This window comes from Bos indicus, chromosome 5 (genome assembly GCF_029378745.1).
Source record: "Bos indicus isolate NIAB-ARS_2022 breed Sahiwal x Tharparkar chromosome 5, NIAB-ARS_B.indTharparkar_mat_pri_1.0, whole genome shotgun sequence".
NCBI classification, from domain to species: Eukaryota; Metazoa; Chordata; class Mammalia; order Artiodactyla; family Bovidae; genus Bos; species Bos indicus.
Window position 1 is genome coordinate 114,420,342 of NC_091764.1, and position 21,925 is coordinate 114,442,266.

A 21,925-nucleotide genomic window follows, 5' to 3' on the forward strand; every position below is an offset into this window, starting at 1 on the left:
AGGATGTGGCACGGCCAAATCCAGAGGTGCTTCTTCCAGGAAGTCCTCCTGGCTTGCTCCATCTTGAGCTCTCAGGACAAACTGCCCATCCAGCTGTGTAACCCATGTGGATGCCCATGGCTTTCCAAGGAGTTTGGGGCTCCTCAGAGGAGAGAGGAGCCGGAAACATCGTATGGAGCCTCTGGATGTGGCTGATGCTAGATGGGGTGTGACTTTTCTCTGCGCGAATTCAGGGATACCGTTTGCCAGGGTCATCCTGTCCTGGGGTTTGCAACACTTTCCACCCGTGGCACCAGGAGCCCCCACTGTACTACATCAACCGCTGGTGTAGGTTCTGGGGATGTAAAGAAGGCACGGGTCCCTGGCTCAGATTTCACAGTCTCTTTACGGAAGAAAAAGAAGCACATCCATCAGCTAAGAGTATTGTCCGGTGTGTGCTGAGGGCACCAGGGGACTGAGAAAACGCCGGGGCCTGCAGAGGGTGAGACGCGTCCTCTCCAAGGAGGGGCTGGGGGAGCTGGACTGCAGTACAAAGGCCCTGGGGCGGGGACAGGTCGGGGCGCGGAGGCAGACGGGCCAGCGTCGGCCCCACTGTGTCTCCTGGTTCACACCAGCCCAGGCGTGCCTGCCGCAGCTCTAGCTCCCACGTGGCACTTGACCTTCTGAGCTGATGCAGATCCAGCTGTGGAGGGCCAGCACGTCACTCCCGTCCACCTGGACAAGCCCCCCTGATGGGGGAAACTGAGGCTCAGAGGCAGGGGACTTGACCGAGGTGGCCCAGACTTCCATCACCCCAGGATCCTCCAATCCAGTCAGATTGGGATCTAGAGTGAAATCCGTTCTGGCTGCTCCCCATGCCAGAGCTGAAACCGGTCTCAATCTTGAGTCCACAGCAACATCAGAGATGACTCTCCAGTGTCCAAAAGGGAGAGCCAGAGGCTTGTCCCAGTCAGGCAGAGGGCAGGGGTGACATGTGGTCACCCACTGGCCACATGACTCCTCGGGAATTTCCACACAACACCTCCCACCCCCCATCTCCTGCGGCAGGTCTCTGGCAGGCCCCAGGGCACCGCTGCACACACAGTGCACACGCAGACCACCGAGGGCATGGTGCCCCTTCCCAGGCAGATCCGGGGAGTCAGGTGGCTGGAAAGAGAAGCACTCCAAGCTTCTCCACTGACGTGGGGTCCAGAGAGGTGGTGGCAGGTGTGAGTCCCACCTCAGGGTGAGCGAGAGCCCTCAGACCAAGGACAGTGCTGGCATCGTCCCCATGGGGGCAGGAGCTGGCCAAGGTCCTGCCGAGAAACAGGATGCAGGACCCACCGTGGTCCTGGGCCCTCACCCCAGAACAACTCCTGTAGCTCCCCGCACAATCTGCCATCTCTGCAGGATTCAATTGGAGGTTGGGGGGGTGGGCAGGGAGAGGGCCCACCCACCCCCAACCTAGGGCTCCTGGAGTAGAGGTGGAGCCCAGCCCACTGCGCCTGTGATGGGGGAAAGGGGCAGGGGACTTGACAGAGGTGGCCCAGACTTCCATCACCCCAGGATCCTCCAATCCAATCAGACTGACATCCAGAGTGAAACCTGCTCTGGCTGCTCCACATGGCAGTTTCCACAGAAGCAGAGGAGCTGAAACCGGTCTCAATCTTGTGTCCACAGCAACACCAGAAATGATTCTCCAGTGTCCAAAAGGGAGAGCCAGAGGCTTGTCCCTGTCAGGCAGAGGGCAGGGGTGACGTGGTCACCCACTGGCCACATGACTCCTACTGGGCGGCCCCTGAGACAGACAGTTGCGCCCAGAGGAGCAGTGAGGCCTGCAGCCTGGATGGCCCACCCTCCACCACCCACCTGTGGGGCTGTGTTCCTCAGAGCTGCCCGAGGCACAGCCAGATGCCTGCGCCTGGACTGGACTGTGGAGACAGCATGGTCGCCCAGGCTGCCTGTTACTGAAAGCTGTCAGCCAAGGGGGTTCCAGCAGACTCAGCAATTGTTTACAAAGTAACGAGGGCTTCCCTGGGGGCTCAGTGGGAAAGAATCTGCCTGCCAGTGCAGGAGATGGGTTCCATCTCTGCTCCAGGAGGATCCCACGTGCCCCAACTCCTGAGCCCACGCCCTGTATCTTAGAGCCTGAGCTCCCCAACGAGAGAAACCCCCGCAGTGAGAAGCCCGCACACCGCAACTAGAGAAAGCCTGGGCAGCAGGAAGACCCAGCACAGCCAAAAATAAAATACATAAAACACAAACTTAACAAAGTACTTTGTGAAGATTCGAAATTCTCTAACCAAACAAAGGAGATCCAACCAGTCCATCCTAAGGGAAATCAGTCCCGAATATTCATTGGAAGGACTGATGCTGAAGCTGAAACTCCAATCCTTTGGTCACCTGATATGAAGAACTGATTCTTTGGAAAAGACCCTGATGCTGGCAAAAATTGAAGGCAGGAGGAGAAGGGGACAGAGGATGAGATGGTTGGATGGCGTCACTGACTCAATGGGCATGAGTTTGAGTAAACTCCGGGAGTTGGTGATGGACAGGGAGGCCTGTTGTGCTGCAGTCCATGGGGTCGCAAAGAGTCGGACACGACTGAGCGGCCGGACTGAACTGAATAAAACAAAGTTTGAAGAAATAGTTCTTCATCGTGCTCCAAAGAGCATGCAAACCTAGGCCCCAGTGAAACGAGGGTCTGCGACAGGGATTCTCAGCCGTGGGAGGGCTGTGGGCTGAGGATACAGGTGGGCGTGTCTGGAGGCACAATCCCCAGAAATGCGACTGCCGTGGAATCGCTAGGGGCCAGGACAGCGGCCCACGAGCACGCGACTGTCCCACACAGTGAAGACTGGTTCTGCTCAAAGGCCAACGGCACTCTAGTTGAGAAACAGAACTAAAAATGAGAGACCCTTCGGAGCCTGGGGTTCGCAGATACAAAGTACTACACGTGAAACAGATGAACCACAAGACCATACTGTGCAGCACAAGGAGCAATGCTCAGTGATCCTGCGGTTAAACCGTATGGAGAGGAATACGAAAAAGGATGTATATATTAACGTATGTAACTGAATCACTTTGCTGTACACCAGAAATTAATTCAACGTAGATTAACTAGACTTCAATTACTTAAAAAGAGACACCCTACCCAGGGTTTGACATAGGCCTACAAGATGGTGAAGTTTAAAGACGAGCTCAGACACTTCATCCCCAGTGAGATTTTCCCAGTATCACTGTGTAATGAAAAAACCACCCCAGAAGGTGAGAACTGATCACATTTAATACTGAATTAGGAGCGGGGCCCTGTGCCATGCTCTGGTGTGGTGCAGGTTGAGGATAAGCTCAGTGGGCGGCCCGAGCTGGACTCGGCCCTGGGCACACAGCAGGCACTCAGTGACTGTGGTCAGAAGGGGTGACACGGGAGTGGGGGAGGACGCAGGGCCGCCCTCCCCACGTGCTCCTGCCTTGCTAAAGGGCCTTTTTCCCCACCAAGGCAGAGGCCACTTGCTCCCTGGCATACAGTAGGCACTCGATGCTTTCTGTTGGGTAAGTAAACATACGGGGCACCATCTCCCAACTGCTGAGTGATGGGGACCGAATGGCTGCCAAAGCCCGCTGGGTCCTAAAGCCCTTTGGATTCAGGGGCAAAGGAGCTAAGGTTTTGGCTGCATCGTATCCAGAGGAGGCTGGGCCAGCAGAGTGAGTTTGGCGCTGGCCTCAAGCCATGGCCCACGGCGCCCACACGGCAGCAGGCCAGGCTTTCTGGGGCCTCAGAACACTCCTGCCTACGGAGCAGCCACCTGAGCCCTGGGGAGGCGACGTGAGCTGCCCAGGAGGCGGGGGTGGAACCCACAGGTCTTCACAGGATCAGCACAGCTGCAGCTCCCCAGCACTCAGACATGCTGGGGAGAGACGGACATCGGCATGTGAAGAAACACTCGTTTCTAGTGCTTTCCACAGGGCATTCAAAGCACACTACCCTTCTGCTCATGCGGAGGCAGCGGCCTGACAGGAAGGCCAGGCTGGGCTCAGCCCCCCGGAGCCCGAGTCCTCCTCGGCCGTGGCCCGTCCACACCAGGGCCCGCGGGAGGCCCTACAGGGGCTCCTCTGGGTCCTCGCCGGCCTCCAGCACCTCCACGTGGCTGTAGGACCTCCAGGCCTGCAGGTTACAGCTCCTCAGGATGGCGCCCAGCTGCTTCCCAGGCCCCACCTCGAACGTCTGGGGGAACGCGGTGCCCTTCCTCCTCTCGTATATGGCGTGCATCGTCTGCTCCCACTTCACTGGCGAGACCACCTGCTGCGCCAGCAGCTTCTGGATGTGTTTGGGATGCATGTATCTGTTCCCATCGACGTTCGAGTGCACGGACACCAGGGGCTTCTTGACATCAATCGCCTTTAACACTTGCACCAGGGGCTCCACGGCCGGCTCCATGAGGCGGGTGTGGAACCCACCGCTAACCGGCAACATCTTGGTGCGTCTGAAGTGATACTTAGAGGAATTCTTCTGGAGAAACTGCAGAGCCTGGAAGAAAAAAAGGAGGTTTAAGCCAGCGAATCTCAGGGGAAGAAACACACAGCGAGGGGGGTCACCTCTGACTGATGCCGTCAGTCCTCCGTAGAGAATATGCGTCTCTCTACATTTCACCCCGCACAGTTGCAAAGTCGGTGTCCCGGAAGCCCTTCTGGCCATTCGCACGCCCCACCTCGGCAGGTGACCACCCTATGCCTGAAAGAGAGCCAAGGCCAGGAAACGCGGTCCTGTCCCAGCTCCATCACCCAGCTCGGTGGCCCCAGGCAAGTCCTTGAATTTCTTTTATTCCATCCGTGAAATGAGCACAATTTCATCTACTTCATAAGACTGCTGGGAAGTGACCAGACAGGAGTTATGAAGGGATCTGATACACGAAAAAGCGCTATCTAATCCTGCTACTCCTCGTAACTGTTTAAGCTTGTTTCCTTGTTACTCCGTAAACTTCAAGATGACAATTCAGGAGGCTCCAAGTCTCATCTCACAATCCAGGGTCTGAAAGCTCTCATTTGGTGTTTCTCTACAGAAGACCAAAGCTCTCCTTCCCTGCAGCCCGAAGCCACACCCTGAAGGCTCCTCCGTCCAGAGGGGCCTCTGGGACTAACAGGCCCAGACTCAGCACCACAACATACTTGGCAAATCTCTTTGAAATGGTGTATATTCTTAAGATATCCTGTGCCCTCAGGACACAGCCCAAGGCCTACAACCCTGACAGCCCTTCCCTGGGATCTAGCAAAGGGCTTCCTAGGCACTAACCCGTCTGCTGTGTCCCTCCAACCTGATGCCACCCATGGCCTGCTCAGAAGCTGGGCCAGCTGCTCCTGAAGACTCAAGGAAAGTCACAGTAGCTGAGTGACCTTGGGAAATTTTGCTTTACTTCTCTCTGCCTCAGTTTCCTCAACTGTAAGAAAGGGGATAACAACAGTAGTTATCTCAGGACTATGACAAGAACTACACCTGGTATACAAGCTCTACAGAAGGGTTAGCAGCCACCGCCTTCTTACCAAGCCCAGGGGTTGGTAACATGAAAAAATATAGCAGGGCAGCTCTCTGTGCCCCCAGAGGGTCGGAGGGGTTAATAGTTAATGTTTTCAGTTGGATGGTGCTCGTCCGGCCCGCTCCGAGGGCCCTGCCCTGCAGGAGTGCAGCCTCTGGCTCATCAGAGGTCACCAGCCTGTGCCCTGAGCCTGTCTATTCCACACCAAGGTCACTTAGCTGTCTGAGCCCTGGAGCAAAGCCACGTGGAGCAGAGCCTGGCACAGCGAGCCATCACGGAGGGTGGCCCACGCGTGTGGGCGGCACGGCGGGGTCTGGCCCTCACTGCAGCAGAGGCCGGCCTGCCCTGGAGCTCCCAAGACCACTCTCCGTCTGTCTCCACCACCCTGAGGGACGTGCCTTCGGTGCCTCCCCACAGAGGCCTCTTGGACTGCACAGCCCAAGCCCTTCCCCCCTCGCCTGCAGCTGTCTGATCACCGGCCTCTGGAGACAGCTACTCAGTGGCACTTCCTGCATCACTGCTGGGTCTAAGCCTTTCCAGGGGAAGTCTCTGGACTCACCCCACTTGAGTTGTAGCAGGAGTCAAGGCCACAGTCCCAGGGTCCAGAGGGTCCTGTGGCTGGTGCTCAGCCCAGGCCCGGCTCTAGCAGAGGACAAGCTGTTCCACATCCACCTTGGGAAGGGCTCCGCTGCCCGGGTGACCTGCCCACACCTGAGCTCTTTGCCACAGCACTTCCCGCAGCACCAAAAGGCTGAACCTGGGGAGTCCGGAAGTCGCCACCTGGACTGATGCCCGCCCACCTGTCTGGGAGCCCGAGAGGGAAACGCCTGCCCCTCCTGGCCCATGCCGGGCTTTCTTCCAAGGCTACCCATGGGAATGAACAGCCAGCTCCGTGATGAGCTTGGGGCCACTGCAGCTGGTCTTCCCGTCATCTCAGAACGGCCCCAGGAGGAACCCGCTGGCTCTCCCCGGTTCAGAGGAGATATAGAAGGACCCCTGTACACCGACCGGCAAGGCCTTACCGAGGGGAGGAGCCCAGGGCGGTCGAGAGGAGAACGGACGTGAGCCCTCCTCCCGCCTCCACCATCACGGGCACTCTGCCTCAGCTTCCTGCAGCTGAGCCGCCCTGCTCAGAGCACAGGACTGACTGCGAGGACTGGATGGCTGAGCGAGGACGGGGCACCACCGGCCTGACTTCTGCACCCCTCAGGCCCCAGCCAGGCACACAGCACAGAGCCGCCCCTACTGCTCGGGGCGCCTCTCGGCCTGGGGCGCCCCTGCTCTTGGCAACCCCATCCTCTGTGCAGTGCCTCCTGGGCCGCCGCCTCGGCCCATCTGGTAGCCAGCCTGACCCCTACGGTGTCCCGAAACCTGGAGTCTTCTGTTCACAGCTGCCTTCCTTTGACGGCAGGAACCCTGGCTGATCCCTCTGTGTGTCCTCTGCCCGAGAAAGGATGTTGGCAGTGATTGGAGGATGGACAGAGGAAAGTGTGCAAAAACAGACACCTCAGGAAAAGTAGAGCAACCCAGCAGGAGGCAGCTGCTCCTCTGAGGAAGCGAGGGGACGGGAGGCCGCGAGGAGGCCAGAGTGTATCACAGGGAGGCCCTGGAGATGACCTGGTTCAGCCCCTTTACCTTCCATGTGGGCTGGGGATTTGCCCGGGGTCCCGTCGCCCCTCATCATGGGAGCACGTGGCGGAGTGGGGACAGTACCCAGCCTCCCTCTGGAGTGCTCGCCCCACCACAGACACGCTGGCCCTCAAACACTTCCCAAGACCAGGGCTGAGCAGAGCACCTGTTAGGCTCGGTGGGCTCCCAGGTGTGCAGTCAGTCCCACCTTCTGCACTGGACTGGGTTCTAGGAAGGCTGCTCCCGCCAACACCAACCTCCAGGTGTCCTGAGATCACCCTGCAGTCAGGAAAGAGGTAGTTGGACACCTCGCACACGGGGTTCTCTATGCCCCGAGTCTTGCAGTGTTCCTGGGCTTCCAGACAGGCGACGGTGAACTTGGACTGACGCTGGCCGAGGACGGACAACATGCCACTGGGCACGGCTTCCGAGGCTTCCTGCATGGCCTCAGCTCGAATTTTCACTGCATACAGACCTATGCGGAGAGAAGTGCATTTGGAAAAATCAGGGCACATGATCGAGAAGGGAAGCCCAGAGCTGAGAAACAAGGCACAAATTCCACAAACACTGGAGACACTGGTACTGGTATCCATCACCAGTCCACACGCTGCCGCTCTAGGGATCCGAACTGCACAGAGATGGTCCCCCAATCATCAGAGAGCAAGGCACAGTCCCTGGCACAGTACAATGAACCCACGGAGCTTCCTGCCTTAGAGCTGGCTGGTGCAGGATGGGGATTCTTAACCAGGGTGATTTTACCCCCAGGGCGGTATCTGGAAACAGCTTTTGATCATCAGGGGGGTGGCGGGTGCTACTGGCATCTGGTGGGCACAGGCCAGGGATGCTATTCAACAGCCTACAATGAACAGCCCCCAAGTAAGAATCATCTGGTCCAAAACGTAATAGTGCTGTTGAGAAACCCTGGCACAGAGTGGAAAGGAAGAGACTTTGAGCTGCATCGCTTAAGGGAAGTCATGACCTCCTTCCAGGTCAAATTTTTAGCTAGTACAATGAAGATAATAATTATAGCCTGCCTGAACTGTGTGAAAACTGAGAACTACAAATTATTTCAGAGAAACGGTGCTGAGCAAGGAAAATAATTAAGAACCTCTAGATGCCTGGAATGATGTACAAACAAGCATCTGAATTTTAATAACATAATTGTTGTAAATCAAGCATGACTGCCTTCACTGGAGAGCTGGATGCTGGCAAGACAGATGAGCTGGAGAGCAGGGCTCCCAGTTCAGTGCAGCGCCAGTGTGAAGTGGGAGGACGGGGCTGTGTGCCCGGGAGGCAGCTGCCGTGGTCGTGACGCAAGAACGGACTGAACACGGTTCACAACAGCCAGGACACGGAGACAGTCTCAGTGTCCACAAGGGAGTGGGTCAAGAAGGCGTGCGCATATATACGAGGGAATACCACTCAGCCATGAAAAACAGTGAACACAAAGCCGTCTGCAGCGGCACGGACGGACCTAGAGATTATCACGCCAAGTGAAGTGAGTCAGGCAGACAGATACCATACGATACCAGTTACACGTGGAACCTCAAGTACGACACGGGGGCCTTCTCTGCTGACCCAGTGGATAGGCACTCGCCTTCCAGTGCCGGGGACGCGGGTCTGAGCCCTGGTAGGGGAACTAGGATTCCACATGCCGAGGGGCGACTAAGCCACAACTAGAGAGAAGGCCACGCGCTATAACAAAGAGCCGACGCAGCCAAAAATAAATAAAATATGAAAACAACAACTAAAAAAACCCCCAACACCAATAACATGCCTCAGGTACGGACTCAGATACACAGCAGACTACTTGTGGTTGCCAAGGGGGAGGAGAGGTGGGGGAGCAGGTGATTGGGTGTTTGGGATTAGCAGACGCCAACTATTATGCACGAGGATATATACTCAATATCCTGTGATAAGCCATAATGTAGATGAAGATGCAAAGGTACATATGTGTAACGGAATCACTTCACTCAGGAGCAGAAATGGACACAACGTTGTAAGTTCACTATACGTCAGTAAAACGTGAAGAAAAAAGACTGGGCTGGATTCAGGCTACTGGACAGCATCGCCCTGGCCCTGGGCCTGCTCCCTGGCGGGGAGGAGATGACCAGACCAAGAAGCAGGTAAGGGACGAGTCCAGGTTTGACGGGACGACAGGGTCAGAGGAACAAACCCTGCGCCCTTTCTCTCAACACACCTCCCTTCACCTAGCACCGAGTCCGTCTGTGCTGGGGTTTCAGCCCCTTACACGAGCAGAACTATGGAGCAAACACGTTAAGAGCCTGTGTTAGGAGGCAGGAGAGAGCACACAGCAATGTGGAGACCCTCCCGAGCAGGCATTAAATAACGACGGCAAATTGTCAACCGAAAAAACACGTCAATAATTCTGCAAATTATGTATACGTTAAACTATATTTCTATAAAATATCTTTATTAGGATGTAGAAATATGAGAAATTTTTTCACTTTCTTGACCAGGATTTCTTTCTATAATGCTTTTTAAAAAAAGAGGTGAAATTCACATAAAATATAACGAGTTTTAAGTGCATAAACGCAGCGATATTTGTTGTATTCAGAATGTATAGGACTTTCCTGCTGGTCTAGTGGTTAAGAATCCACCAGCAAACGCTGGGACACAGGTTCAACCCCTGGTCTGGGAAGATTCCACTTGCTGTCAGGCAGCTAGACTTGTACGCAATGACTACTGAGCCCGCGCTCTAGAGCCGGTGCTCTGCCCCGTGAGACGCCTGTGCGCCCCATCTAGAGAGAAGCCCCTGCTTGCCATACCTGGGGAGAAGCCTGCGGGCAGCAACAAAGACCTGGCACGGCCAAAAAAACCCTTTCCATCAGCCCACAAAACACCCCAAACCTAGAGCAATCACTCTCCATTTCTCCCTCCCTCCACCCCCAGTAACCTCTAATCAGCTGTCTCTATGAGTGTACGTATTCCGGACATTTCACAGAAAAATAAGTGAGCTTCGTGTCTGGCTTCTGTCACCTAGCATGTTTCTGATGTTCATCCATGCTGCCACGTCAGTATTTTATTTATTTTTATGGCTGAATAATAATCCACTGGGTCGAGCTACCACAATTTGTTTATCCACTCATCTGATTATGGACCTTTGGATCATTTCTACCTTTTGGAAATGAATGTGAACACCGCTGTTGCACACATCTGTGTGCAAGTGTTCCAGTGTGGACATGTGCTTTCCTCTCTTAGGTACAGGCCTGTGAGCAGGGCGACTGGGTCACACGGCAACTCCATGTTTAACCTGAGGACCCACCAAACTGTTTCCACAACGGCGGCGCCGCTTTATCTTTCATCAGGGTGTGGAGAAGGAAACGGCACCCACTCCAGTGTTCCTGCCTGGAGAATCTCAGGGACGGGGGAGCCTGGTGGGCTTCCATCTACGGGGTCACACAGAGTCGGACACGACTGACGTGACTTAGCAGCAGCAGCAGCAGTGAGGTTCCTACATACTTGCCAACACTTACTATTTTCCTCTTGTGTTTTAAATTAAAGCCATCCTGGTGGGCATGAAGTGGTACCTCACTGTGCTTTTGATTTGTATTTCCCTAATGGTTGGTGGTCTGGTATTCCCATCTCTTTAAGAATTTTCCACAGTTTGTGGTGATCCACACAGTCAAAGGCTTTGGTATAGTTAATAAAACAGAAGTAGTTGTTTTTCTGGAACTCTCTCGCTCTTTCAATGATCCAACGGATGTTGGCAATTTGATGTCTGGTTCCTCTGCCTTTTCTAAGTCCAGCTTGAGCATCTGGAAGTTCATGGTTCATGTACTGTTGAAGCCTGGCATGAAGAATTTTAAGCATTACTTTACTAGCATGTGAGATGAGTACAATTGTGCAGTAGTTTGAGCATTCTTTGGCATTGCCTTTCTTTGGGATTGGAGTGAAAACTGACCTTTTCCAGTCCTGTGGCCACTGCTGAGTCTTCCAAATTTGCTGGCATATTGAGTGCAGCACTTTCACAGCATCATCTTTCAGGAGTTGAAATAGCTCAGCTGGAATTCCATCACCTCCACTAGCTTTGTTCATAGTGATGCTTCCTAAGGGCCACTTGACCTCAACATTCCAGGCTCTAGATGAGTGATCACACCATCATGATTATCTGGGTCACGATGATTTTTTCTGTATAGTTCTTCTGTGTATTCTTGCCACCCTTTCTTAGTATCTTCTGCTTCTGTTAGATCCATACCATTTCTGTCCTTTATTGTGCCCATCTTTGCATAAAATGTTCCCTTGGTATCTCTAATTTTCCTGAAGGGATCTCTAGTCTTTCCAACAAACTGTGCAAAATTCTTAAAGAAATGGGAATACCAGACCACCTGCCCCGCCTCCTGAGAAATCTGTATGCAGGTCAAGCAGCAACAGTTAGAACTGGACACTGAACAACAGACTGGTTCCAAATTGGGAAAGGAGTATGTCAAGGCTTATATTGTCCCCTTGCTTCTTTAACTTATATGCAGAGTACATCATGCAAAATGCCAAGCTGGATGAAGTAAAAGCTGGAATCAAGATTTCTGGAAGAAATAGCAATAACCTCAGTTATGCATATGACACCACACTTATGGCAGAAAGTGAAAAAGAACTAAAGAGCCTCTTGATGAAAAGTGAAGGAGAGTGAAAAAGTTGGCTTAAAACTCAACATTCAGAAAACTAAGATCATGGCATCTGGTCCCAACACTTCATGGCAAACAGATAGGGAAACAATGGAAACAGTGTCAGACTTTATTTTTTTGGGCTCGAAAATCACTGAAGATGGTGACTGTAGCCATGAAATTAAAAGACGCTTGCTCCTTGGAAGAAAAGCGATGACCAACCTAGACAGCATATTAAAAAGCAGAGACACTATTTGCCAACAAAGGTCTGTCTAGTCAAGGCTATGGTTTTTCCAGTAGTCATATATGGATATGAGAGTTGGACTATAAAGAAAAATGAGCGCAGAAGAATTGATGCTTTTGAACTGTGGTGTTGGAGAAGACTCTTGAGAGTCCCTTGGACAGCAAGGAGATCCAAACAGTCCATCCTAAAGGAGATCAGTCCTGGGTGTTCATTGGAAGGACTGATGTTAAAGCTGAAACTCCAATCCTTTGGCCACCTGATGCAAAGAACTGACTCATTTGAAAAGACCCTGATGCTGGGAAAGACTGAAAGCAGGAGAAGGGGACAACAGAGGATGAGATGGTTGGATAGCATCACTGACTCAATGGACATGAGCTCGGGGAGTTCATGATGAACAGGGAAACCTGGCGTGCTGCAGTCCATGGGGTCGCAAAGAGTCGGACACGACTGAGCAACTGAACTGAACTGAATGACTGTAATGTGATGACTGTGATGTCGCACATCTTGTCGTGTACTCATTGGTTCTTTGTAGATCTTTAGAGACATGTCTATTCAAGTCCTTTGTACTTAACTGTAAGCAAAATGTTTACCTGTTTACACACAAAAACCTTAAGAAATGAAACTGATCTCGAGATCAAACACTGATTTATTCTCTTTCACTTAATGAGTATCTACTGAGCGTCTACCACATGACAGGCACTGGAGGTACATGACTGGACTAAGAATGCACACGAACAGTGGGACAGACAGAAGCAAGGCGCTTTCACAAGACTACGAGGAGAAAGAAATTCCCTGATAAATCCTTCAAGCTTCAAATCAGGTGAAGTCTGGTCCTCAGGTCCCACTGTCATCCCCACCCATGTGCCCCCTTCTCTAACCCCTGAGTAGGTCCAGAATTGTTTCTGGCGGTGCCCCTTGTCCTCAGTGGGCCCAGCAAGACAACACCCCATGCATAAAATCAATGCCCTTCCCGGGTACCTTCAGAAAATTCCATGGCCCCAGCAAACACTAGGGCTGCAAATTCTCCCACACTGAATCCAGCAGCAGCAACACAGTTCTCAATAACCTGCAGGGACAGATGCAGAAGAACATGAGGCCAAGTTCTCAGGGGAGTTCAGTCTGGGGCTCTGCACTCGCGAGCTGACAGTGTTCAGTGGCTCAGTGAGCCGGGTGCTGCTGGCCTGGTGCTCCAGCTAGAGGAGACACACTGAAGTGGTCTCGACCATCTCTGACCAGCCCGTTACCGATGCAGAACTTCCCTGGCAGGGGAGGTCAAACCCTGCCACTGGACTCCGTGGTTACGCTGTGACTCCAACCCAGGGCTCTGGATTCTCCTGCTTCTGCCTCTCAGGCCGATGGAGACAGAGGGCACCGAGTACAGAAGGTAAGCACATGCCCTTCAGAGTCACAGAGAGCAGGACTTGATGCTTAGCCTGGGAGAGTCCCCTAACCTCCTTGCCTCAGTTATCTCATCTGTGAAATGGGCAGAGCTCGACCTACTCCCACAGGGTTGCTAAGAGATAATTACATGGAGATAAGGCCTCTAAATCACTCAGCACAGACCTGGCCCAGGATAAACACTGGATGAATGCTATTATCACGACTTCACAGGACCCCTTAAGCTAATTACTATCTCTGCCGTCCTCTTTCCCCATCCATAAAATAATGCTACCGACCTCACAAGGTTGCGGTGAGGATGAAATGGGGTAAAGTTCTGTCTTAACATGTTTTGGTATTAAATCATCCCACAACTTCAAGTGAAGGGATACTTTCATCATCTTCTCAACGACCCTTCATGAACGAAGGTTCATCCTTCTAAAACCGTTTAGTAATACATTAAATGATTAAGGATCACTTACAATCGAAACCTGGCCCTTCACTCCCTTCACACACCAGGCAATTTTCACAGTATATTTTATTCTCTGTTATCTATCTCCCTGCAAGGAGATCCAACCAGTCCATCCCAAAGGAAATCATCCCTGAATATTCATTGGAAGGACTGATGCTGAAGCTGAAACTCCAATGCTCTGGCCACCTGATGAAAAGAACTGACTCATTGGAAAAGACCCTGATGCTGGGAAAGACTGAGGCGGGAGGAAACCAGACAGAATGAGACTGGTTGGATGGCATCACCGACGCGATGGACATGAGTTTGAGTAAGCTCCGGGAGTCGCTGATGGACAGGGAGGCCTGGCGTGCTGCAGTCCATGGGGTTGCAAAGACTCCGACCCAACTGAGCGACTGAACTGAACTGATCTATCTCCCTGCCCTAAAACGCAGCACCGATCCTCGGTTTGCTCACGCCAGTTTATCTCCTGCGCCTACAACAGCGCCTGGCACAGGTGGGACCTCAGGAAGGACCTGCCAAACCGAAGTCGGACGCCACGAGCCCGACAGGAGGGAGCCCCAGGACTCACCGCGGGCTGCAGGTGATGTAGTTTCTCCACGGCGGCCAGCGAAGCCACGAAGACGGCGGGCTGGCAGTGCACGGTGCGGTCCAGGGCCTCCTGCGGCCCGCGCAAGCTCAGCTCCAGCAGGTCGTAGCCGAGCACGCGGCGGGCGGCGTCGTAAAGCTCGCGGACGCGCGGGTAGCGGAGCAGCCCGCGGCCCATGCCCACTACCTGGCTGCCCTGGCCGGGGAAGAGCAGCACCGAGCACTGGCCCGGCTCCCGCCGTCCCGCCGCCGCCTGCGCGTCCTGGGATCCTCCGTCCGCCGCGGTCGCATCTCGCAACAGCGCCGCCACGTCCACAGCAGCCGGCGGAGGCCGCGGGCAGTTCGAGGAGCCGCGGCGGCCGCTCACGCTTCGGGCCCAGGCCCGGGCGGCCCGCGCGACCCGGACACTCATGGTGAGGGAACCCGGCCCTCTCGCGCGTCTCCGGGGCGACCGAGGCCCGACTTCCGGAGGCGCGGCGCGGTCCTTGATATATTTCCCGCCGGGCGGGCTGAGGCACCCGCGGGGAGAAAGGTTCCGCGGGTACCAATTCCCGCCCAGGCTCTGAAACTAGTGGGCTCTGGGGATCCGAGGGGCACGTGCTTATTTAAACCTGCGCGGGAAAGAAGAAGACACCACACCGCACCCTGAGCCCTCACAAACATTTTTGGACTAAGCAACGTAACGCAATGTAATAGTCAACCTGCTGCTGCTGCTAAGTCGCTTCAGTCGTGTCTGACTCTCTGCGACCCCATAGACTGCAGCCCACCAGACTTCCGCGCCCCTGGGATTCTCCAGGCAAGAACACTGGAGTGGGTTGCTATTTCCTTCTCCAATGCATGAAAATGAAAAGTGAAAGTGAAGTCGCTCAGTCGTGCCCGACTCTTCGCGACCCCATGGACTGCAGCCTACCAGGCTCCTCTGTCTATGGATTTTCCAGGCAAGAGTACTGGAGTGGGGTGCCATTGCTTTCTCCAATAGTCAACCTAGCGGTGGACAAGTGCTTGAAACACTTCCATGTATTGTATTTGATTAACCCCACTGCTGTGCTCTCTTTTATATTAATAATTCCTACAGCCCGACACAGTGTAAGCTTTCAGTAAACATTTGTTACATTGGACAGAGCCCTGGATATTTTTCAGATATTAGCCTGTTTTAATTCCTCACAGTAACGCTATGAATGAATGAAGCAGGGCAAAGGCTAATAGAGGATGAGATGGTTGGATGGCATCACCAACTCAATGGACATGAGTTTGAATAAGCTCCGGGAGTCACTGCTGGACAGGGAGGCCTGGCGTGCTGCAGTCCATGGGGTCGCAAAGAGTCAGACACAACTGAAGAACTGAACTGAACGCTATGGTAAATAGGTGCTATTTTTATCCTCAATTTATACATGTTGTATCCCTGAGTTGGGAAGATCCTCAGGAGAATGCAAGGGCTACCCCCTCCAGTATTCTGGCCTGGAAAATTCCGTAGACAGAGGAACCTGGTAGGCTACAGTCCATGGGGTCACAGAGTTGGACACAACTGAGCGACTTTCACTTTCACTTTTCACACAAAGTCTCAAAGGTTGAGTGGCAGATGGTTAGTGACAGAAGGAGGACTGGAGATTGGGATTATCTGGTTTCTGGGTGGTGGTGCCAGACTGGGTTAGAGAGAATCTAATTCTGAACTCACCTGTATCTACACCCCTTTCCTCCCCTGCCAGCCTCTAAGGAGCTCTGGACACACACACACACACACACACACACACACACACACACACATCTCAGACTGAGAAAGATCTAGGTGGACTCACATCATCAAATCTCCCAAGTGGGTTTGTCCTGAGAAAAGAATCAGATGAGCAAAGACATAGCTCTTAGGACATGTGCAGGCCCCTTGCTTTTGACACAGAAAAGATGGAAATGAGGTGCATATCCAATTAGAGGTGATTAGCTAATGATGGTAAGTCCATACAATGCTGTGTCCTCAAAGATGTGGAAGAGATGTTCAGGTTAAGACATGAACAGAGGACATGCTGCCCCCAGAAGCCCATCAACCCACAAAAGAGGAATCTTTTAAAGACATAAACTGTTGGGGGCTGGCGTGAGGCACTCCGCCCATGGCAAAGGTCATGAGGAAGGAGGCTCGACATTCGCAAAGGCGGGATGGAGCCTCAGGAGTCCCCCTGGAAATTCTCGAGCATCTACCCCCATAACCAGAGCCTGCCTACTTTACTACTTTGTGCTCTCACCTACACCTCTGACTTTACGGGGGGCTGTCCCCCACCACCTCTTTCGGAGAAGGAGTTAACTTAGAGCTCCAGTTAATAATAATTCCTGGGCGTGATAGGAGTGTTTCAACCTACAAACTCCTCTGAAGGTTCTCTAGCCTGCCTGACAGGCTTGTCCGGCCACATGTGATTGTTCACAGCCTCCCAATCGTGAGAGGCACGAGGTGCTTTAAACCTTCTAAAAACAGGTTCCTTAGAAAAGTTAGAAAACCATTAGTATAAGTATAGTGGGCTGATTAGAAATTGTATTGGTGAAGGGTTTTTCATTTGTTGAGCCAATGTTTGTTGCTAAGACTCCACATCCCCTGCCCTTACACACATTAATGAATATATAGAAGAAATAAGTATTAACCTTTGATATAAATCACATTAGACCTTAGGCTAAGTAAATTCTTTCCTTAACTAAAACCCACTACACCCTCACCCTATAGGAATGTAACTTTATTTGGGTGGCGTCTGTTTTAAGAATAATCACCCTTGGAGAAAAAATTGTTCTGGTTGACTGACCACTGTCACAAGGAGAGGGTCGTAAATTGTCAGCAGGCCCCCCTGGCCAGAAGATGATGTAACACCCCTAAGACCTCTGTATACATTTGTGTGAAGCACCTGACTTTTCCTGTCCCCGCATGACTTTTGTATAACATCTCAGTGTATAAAAACAGACTCTGGAAAACAAAGAATTGGGATCAGTTTCTCAAAATACTGGTCTCCCCATGTCACTCTCTCTCTCACTCTGGCTGAGTCTCCATCTGGAGCGCGGAACCCGCCATGCTTACTAATTATGCCTGGGCTTCTAAGATCCGACCGGGGAGGCCTCAGTGTCTCCTCTCCTTCGGGAGAACGGAAGGACGCCTGCGGCCTACGTAAGTGGTGCAAACTTCTTGTCTTGAAGTTTTATTGGTCTCCTGCGTAAACCAAGCTACTCAGCCTCTTTTCTCCACTGAATTTTCCTACTGAGCTATCCTCATTCTATTACTCTTTATATCTTTGATGAATATTTAAATAGTCGCCAACGCCGTCCGTCTCCCCTTCGAATACCCTGGATCAGCCGGGGCTGGACACAAAACAGAGAGAACAGGAAAGGGGGCCCTAGCAACAGAATCTCTTCCAGCTAGAAAGCAGGATGCCCAGTATTACCTGATTTAGCAGACTGCAGACAGCTGAGAGCTGAGAACCAGCCCTTATTCATACAACAGAATTCTCAAATGCTTAGGAACTGGCAGCGGTAGCCACTTGTAGATCTAAGGGTTAAAAAGGCTGAAATAAAGAGAACTATTTGAAGGTGTCTTTGAAGAGGACAGATCTTTAGATATCTTTCCTGTCTCTACCTCTCCCTCATTCTGGCAAATTCTTAGCTCTGCTAAAGGCTGGGCAAGCAGGGGACAGGGGTAAATGTGAGGACTGTCCCGGAACAGTGGATACTGACTGCTGAATGCAGAGATTCTGCCCATGCTCTCCCCAGCTGGGCTCCCAGAATTGTTCAGTCAGACCCCTACCCTCCAGGCAAGAGCTGGAGGGCCTTTGGAGACTGTGACCAGTCCAAGAGGAAAATCCTGAAGATACTGACGCGGATGTCCCTGGTGGTTAGTGACAGTGGTTAAGAATCTGCCTTCCAATGCAGGGGATGATGGTTGGATCCCTGGCTGCCACAATCTAAGATTCTTCAAGCTGAGCAGAGCTACAAAAAATAACAACAATGCATAGGAATCAGAGACTGTCATGAGAAAAGAAAGTAACTCTCTGAAGAAAGCTGCCCTTGAGCCTGCGTGCCACAACAGAAGATCTCACAGGCTGCAACTGAGACCTGACAGCCAGAAATAAACAAACAAATATCTAACAAATAAATGAGGATACTGACAGACCAGGAAGTTACCGAACAGCCGCCAAGTTCAACTCACAGTGAAGCTAATTCAACATATACCATGTGTAGACTTATTTTCTTTTTTCTTCTAATCATGAGCAGCCAGCCAAACATCCTCAAACATCTGAGGAAAGCCTCTAACATACAGAAAAATAAATAAATAAGACAACGGCAACGTGGGAATTCCCCGGTGGCCCCGTGGTTAGGGCTGGGTGCTTTCACTGTTGTGGTCCATGCTCAGTCCCTGGTGGGGATTGAACCTAAGATTCTGCAACTGGGCAGTGTGGCAAAGAGTAAAAAATAACAACAATAACAAAAATAAATAATAGCAACAGTATAAAATAAAAAATAACACAGCGTGTCCTCTGTTCATGTCTTAACCTGAACATCTCTTCTGCATCTCTGATAGGAATCAAGGACAATCTTGAGAGAAGAAAGTAATTGTTTTAAGAAAATTACCCTTGATAACTGAGAGGTAAGTGAAGCCATTGCGTCAATGAAAAAAAAAACAGGAAGTTGTTTTTTTTTTTAAGAACATTCAGAAAACAAACAAACAAACACGCAAAAAAACAGTGCCTTGGAAATAACAAATAAGACAGCAGAATTTTAAAAAAATCAACAGAGGGATTTCCCTGGAGGTCCCTTGCCTGAGGCTCCATGCTTCCAATGGAGGGGGCACTGGTTTGATCCCTGGTCAGCTAACTAAGATCCCACATGCAAAAAAAAAAAAAAATTAAGTAAAAAACTTAGGGACTTCCCTGGTGGTCCAGTGGCTAAGACTCCATGCTCCCAGTGCAGGGGACCCAGGTTCGATCCCTGGTCAGGGAACTAGATCCCATATGCCACAACTAAAGAGTTTGCATGCTGCAAGTAAAGACCTGGTACAAATAAATAAATAAATATTTTTTAAAAAAATTAAAAAATCAATAGAGGGCCAGGAAGAGAAAGTTGAAGAAACTTCACAAAAGTTTTTCCTTTTTCTTTTTTTTTTTAAAAAAGCAAATTCTGAGAAGAAGAAAGGAAGTTAGAAACCAGCCCAGGAAGTCCAGGATTCTGAGTAACAGGGATTCAAGAAAGAGAAGTGAGAAGTTGGAGGGAAGGAAACCAAAACTTTAAAATTCTGAAAAAATAAAGGATATGAACATCCCAAAAGCTGGCACCAAGGATGAAATTAGACCCACGTCGAGGAGTTATCAGTATAGAATTCCAGAACTCTGGGGACGAAAAGCTTAAAACTGCCCATGAAGAACAAAACAGGTTTTACACAGAAAGGCTCAGAATGCAGAAGGGCTTCAGCTGGCTCATCAGTATGTCCTCATGATGCCACGGGGCAAGGATCTCCGACTTTGAATTGTCACTCAGTCAAGCATCCTTCAAGTCAGCCATGGGATAGAACTCAAGATCTCCGAAAAGATACCTCCTCTGCTGTGTTTCTTTAGACTGCCTCCTGGAGGTTTCCCTGGTGGTCCAGTGGTTAGGAATCCGCCTGCCATTGCAGGGGACACGGGTTCGATCCCTGGTCCAAGAAGATTCCCCATGCCATGGAGCAACAAAGTCTGTGCACCACAGCTTCTGAGTCTGTGCTCTAGAGCCCATGCTCTGAAACAAGAGAAACCCCACAGTGAGCAGCCAGAGCACCACAACTGGAGAGAAGCCCCGGCTCACCGCAACCAGAGCGAGCCTGTGCAGCAGAGAAGAGCCAGCACAACCAAGGAAAAAAAGCCGAATATCCGGTGAGCCTGGCCTAGGCTCGCGCCCACCCTTGGCTGTCTTGATCACTGTCTGATGAACCCTTTTCTCCCCTCCATGTCCTGCTGCCTGGCTCCGTGAAGGACACTGTTCCGCCTCACAGAAGTGTCTGCAGAAGTGCTCCTGAGATCTGCACACAGGCGCAGTGAGCTCAAAAGCGAGAAGATAGACCACCCATGCCTCTGACTGCTTTGTACTGAAAGTCCACAGCGCCGCCTGCAGTACCTGCTGATAGGGCCGCCGCACCCCGGCCTTGCCCCCCGGCTGCCCCAGAGGACTCTTGTCAACGCTTAGGGAGGCTGAGGCCAGTCTGTGTCCCAGAGAGTTTCACCTTCCCAGGGGGTCTTCCCCTGGCCTGGCCATCATGCCCACTCTCTCTAGCAGGCGAATCAGTATAGGGCTGTTTTATATATGTTTCTGTTTGTTTGAAACAGTCCACAATTAAGAGAAACAATGCAGACAAATGTTTGATGAAGTAGAAAGAGGTTTTTGATTTATTGTAAGGGGAAGAAAACAAATTACAGAACCACTGACTGTACAGCATGAAGGCATTCTTGCAAAGGAACACATGCCTATATGCTTAGAAAAAAGCACAGGAAGACTCTAAGTGTTCGCGGTGGGTGATGGGAGAGTAGGTGACTTTATTTTTTTTCCTTTTGCTTATATTTTCCAGTTCCTTTGAATATGAATTACTCATGTAAGAAAGTAAACACACAGATAAAACAGAGGGAAATAACTGCATCTGAATCATACTTTGAGAAGCCGAATGACACAGTGGTTAAGAATGCAGGCGCCTAACCGACTGGCAAGCAGGGTGACCCTGTCACCTCTCTGAGCATTCTCTGGGATTTGGGAGGGTGTTTTCCATGCCTCCTTCCTGGACTGACTGGGCTTTGCTTGTGTTGGAGCCGTCAGTCTCGGACACGTCGAGTTGCCCAGGATGAGGGGAAACGTGTGCACAGGCATGCAGGTGGCACGGGTCAGGGAGTCGGGGCCTTGAGCATCAAGGGAAAGGCTTGGACTGGATCCTAAGGCAGTGGGAGCCACAGAGGGTCCTGAGCCGGGGTTGGGGTGGGGGCATGGAAGGGGCAAGAGAGGAGCTGGGGGCCAGCTAGGGAGGACAGCAGACCAGGCTCAGGTGGGGTCTCTGGGATTGGACAGAGGGAGGCGCAAGTTAACGGGAGGCTTCCCAGCACGGGAGGGGCACCCACATCTCATCTGGACCCACGTGTGAATCCCTCGTGGGCCACTGGCCCTCTGCAATGTAGGGTCTCCTCTATAAAAAAGGAGGGGCCGGGTATGTTTCTTCTGCCCCCCCACCCCCCGCCCCTGGCCCTGGTGTGCAGCAAGGGTTTGGGAGTGGACATCTCTGCCTACCAGGAGGCTCCCCCGTGGGCCTGGAGCCCTGCATGCATGCCAGGCTGGGCGGGAGGAAAGCTGCGATGCCTACCCCCACGGGGCTTCCGGGGCAAGCCACCAGGCACCTCCTTACAGGAAGAGGGCCAGGGCTGGCAGCTCACTGGGAGGCGTGGCCAGATCCACTTCATTAGAAACAACAGCCGCAATGCCTGGGCCCCGGTACTTTGAAGGATCCAGAAAAATG

General features: G+C 52.1%; 1 protein-coding gene and 1 non-coding gene across 2 annotated transcripts; one reads left to right on the forward strand and one right to left on the reverse strand.

The window, feature by feature from the left end:
* Positions 1-3,247: 3,247 nt before the first annotated feature.
* On the reverse strand, positions 3,248-14,894 carry MCAT (malonyl-CoA-acyl carrier protein transacylase). The gene is made up of 4 exons (XM_019959984.2): positions 14,423-14,894; positions 12,984-13,071; positions 7,397-7,614; positions 3,248-4,507 (listed from the first exon to the last, which is right to left on the reverse strand). Exons 1-4 carry the CDS (start codon positions 14,849-14,851, stop codon positions 4,079-4,081), a joined length of 1,164 nt encoding a protein of 387 aa, XP_019815543.2. The 5' UTR covers positions 14,852-14,894; the 3' UTR covers positions 3,248-4,078.
* A 4,434-nt stretch (positions 14,895-19,328) lies between these two features.
* On the forward strand, positions 19,329-19,401 carry TRNAW-CCA (transfer RNA tryptophan (anticodon CCA)). The gene has a single exon. It is a non-coding gene; the product is annotated as a tRNA-Trp (tRNA).
* Positions 19,402-21,925: the final 2,524 nt, after the last annotated feature.

Excerpts from the sequence above, each read along its gene's own strand:
- MCAT (XM_019959984.2), bottom strand. The coding sequence starts at position 14,851 with ATGAGTGTCCGGGTCGCGCGGGCCGCCCGGGCCTGGGCCCGAAGCGTG. Across the intron at positions 13,072-14,422 it reads TACATCACCTGCAGCCCGCG|GTTATTGAGAACTGTGTTGC; the intron begins GTGAGTCCTGGG and ends CTGTCCCTGCAG. Across the intron at positions 4,508-7,396 it reads TGATCTCAGGACACCTGGAG|GCTCTGCAGTTTCTCCAGAA; the intron begins GTTGGTGTTGGC and ends TTTTTCTTCCAG.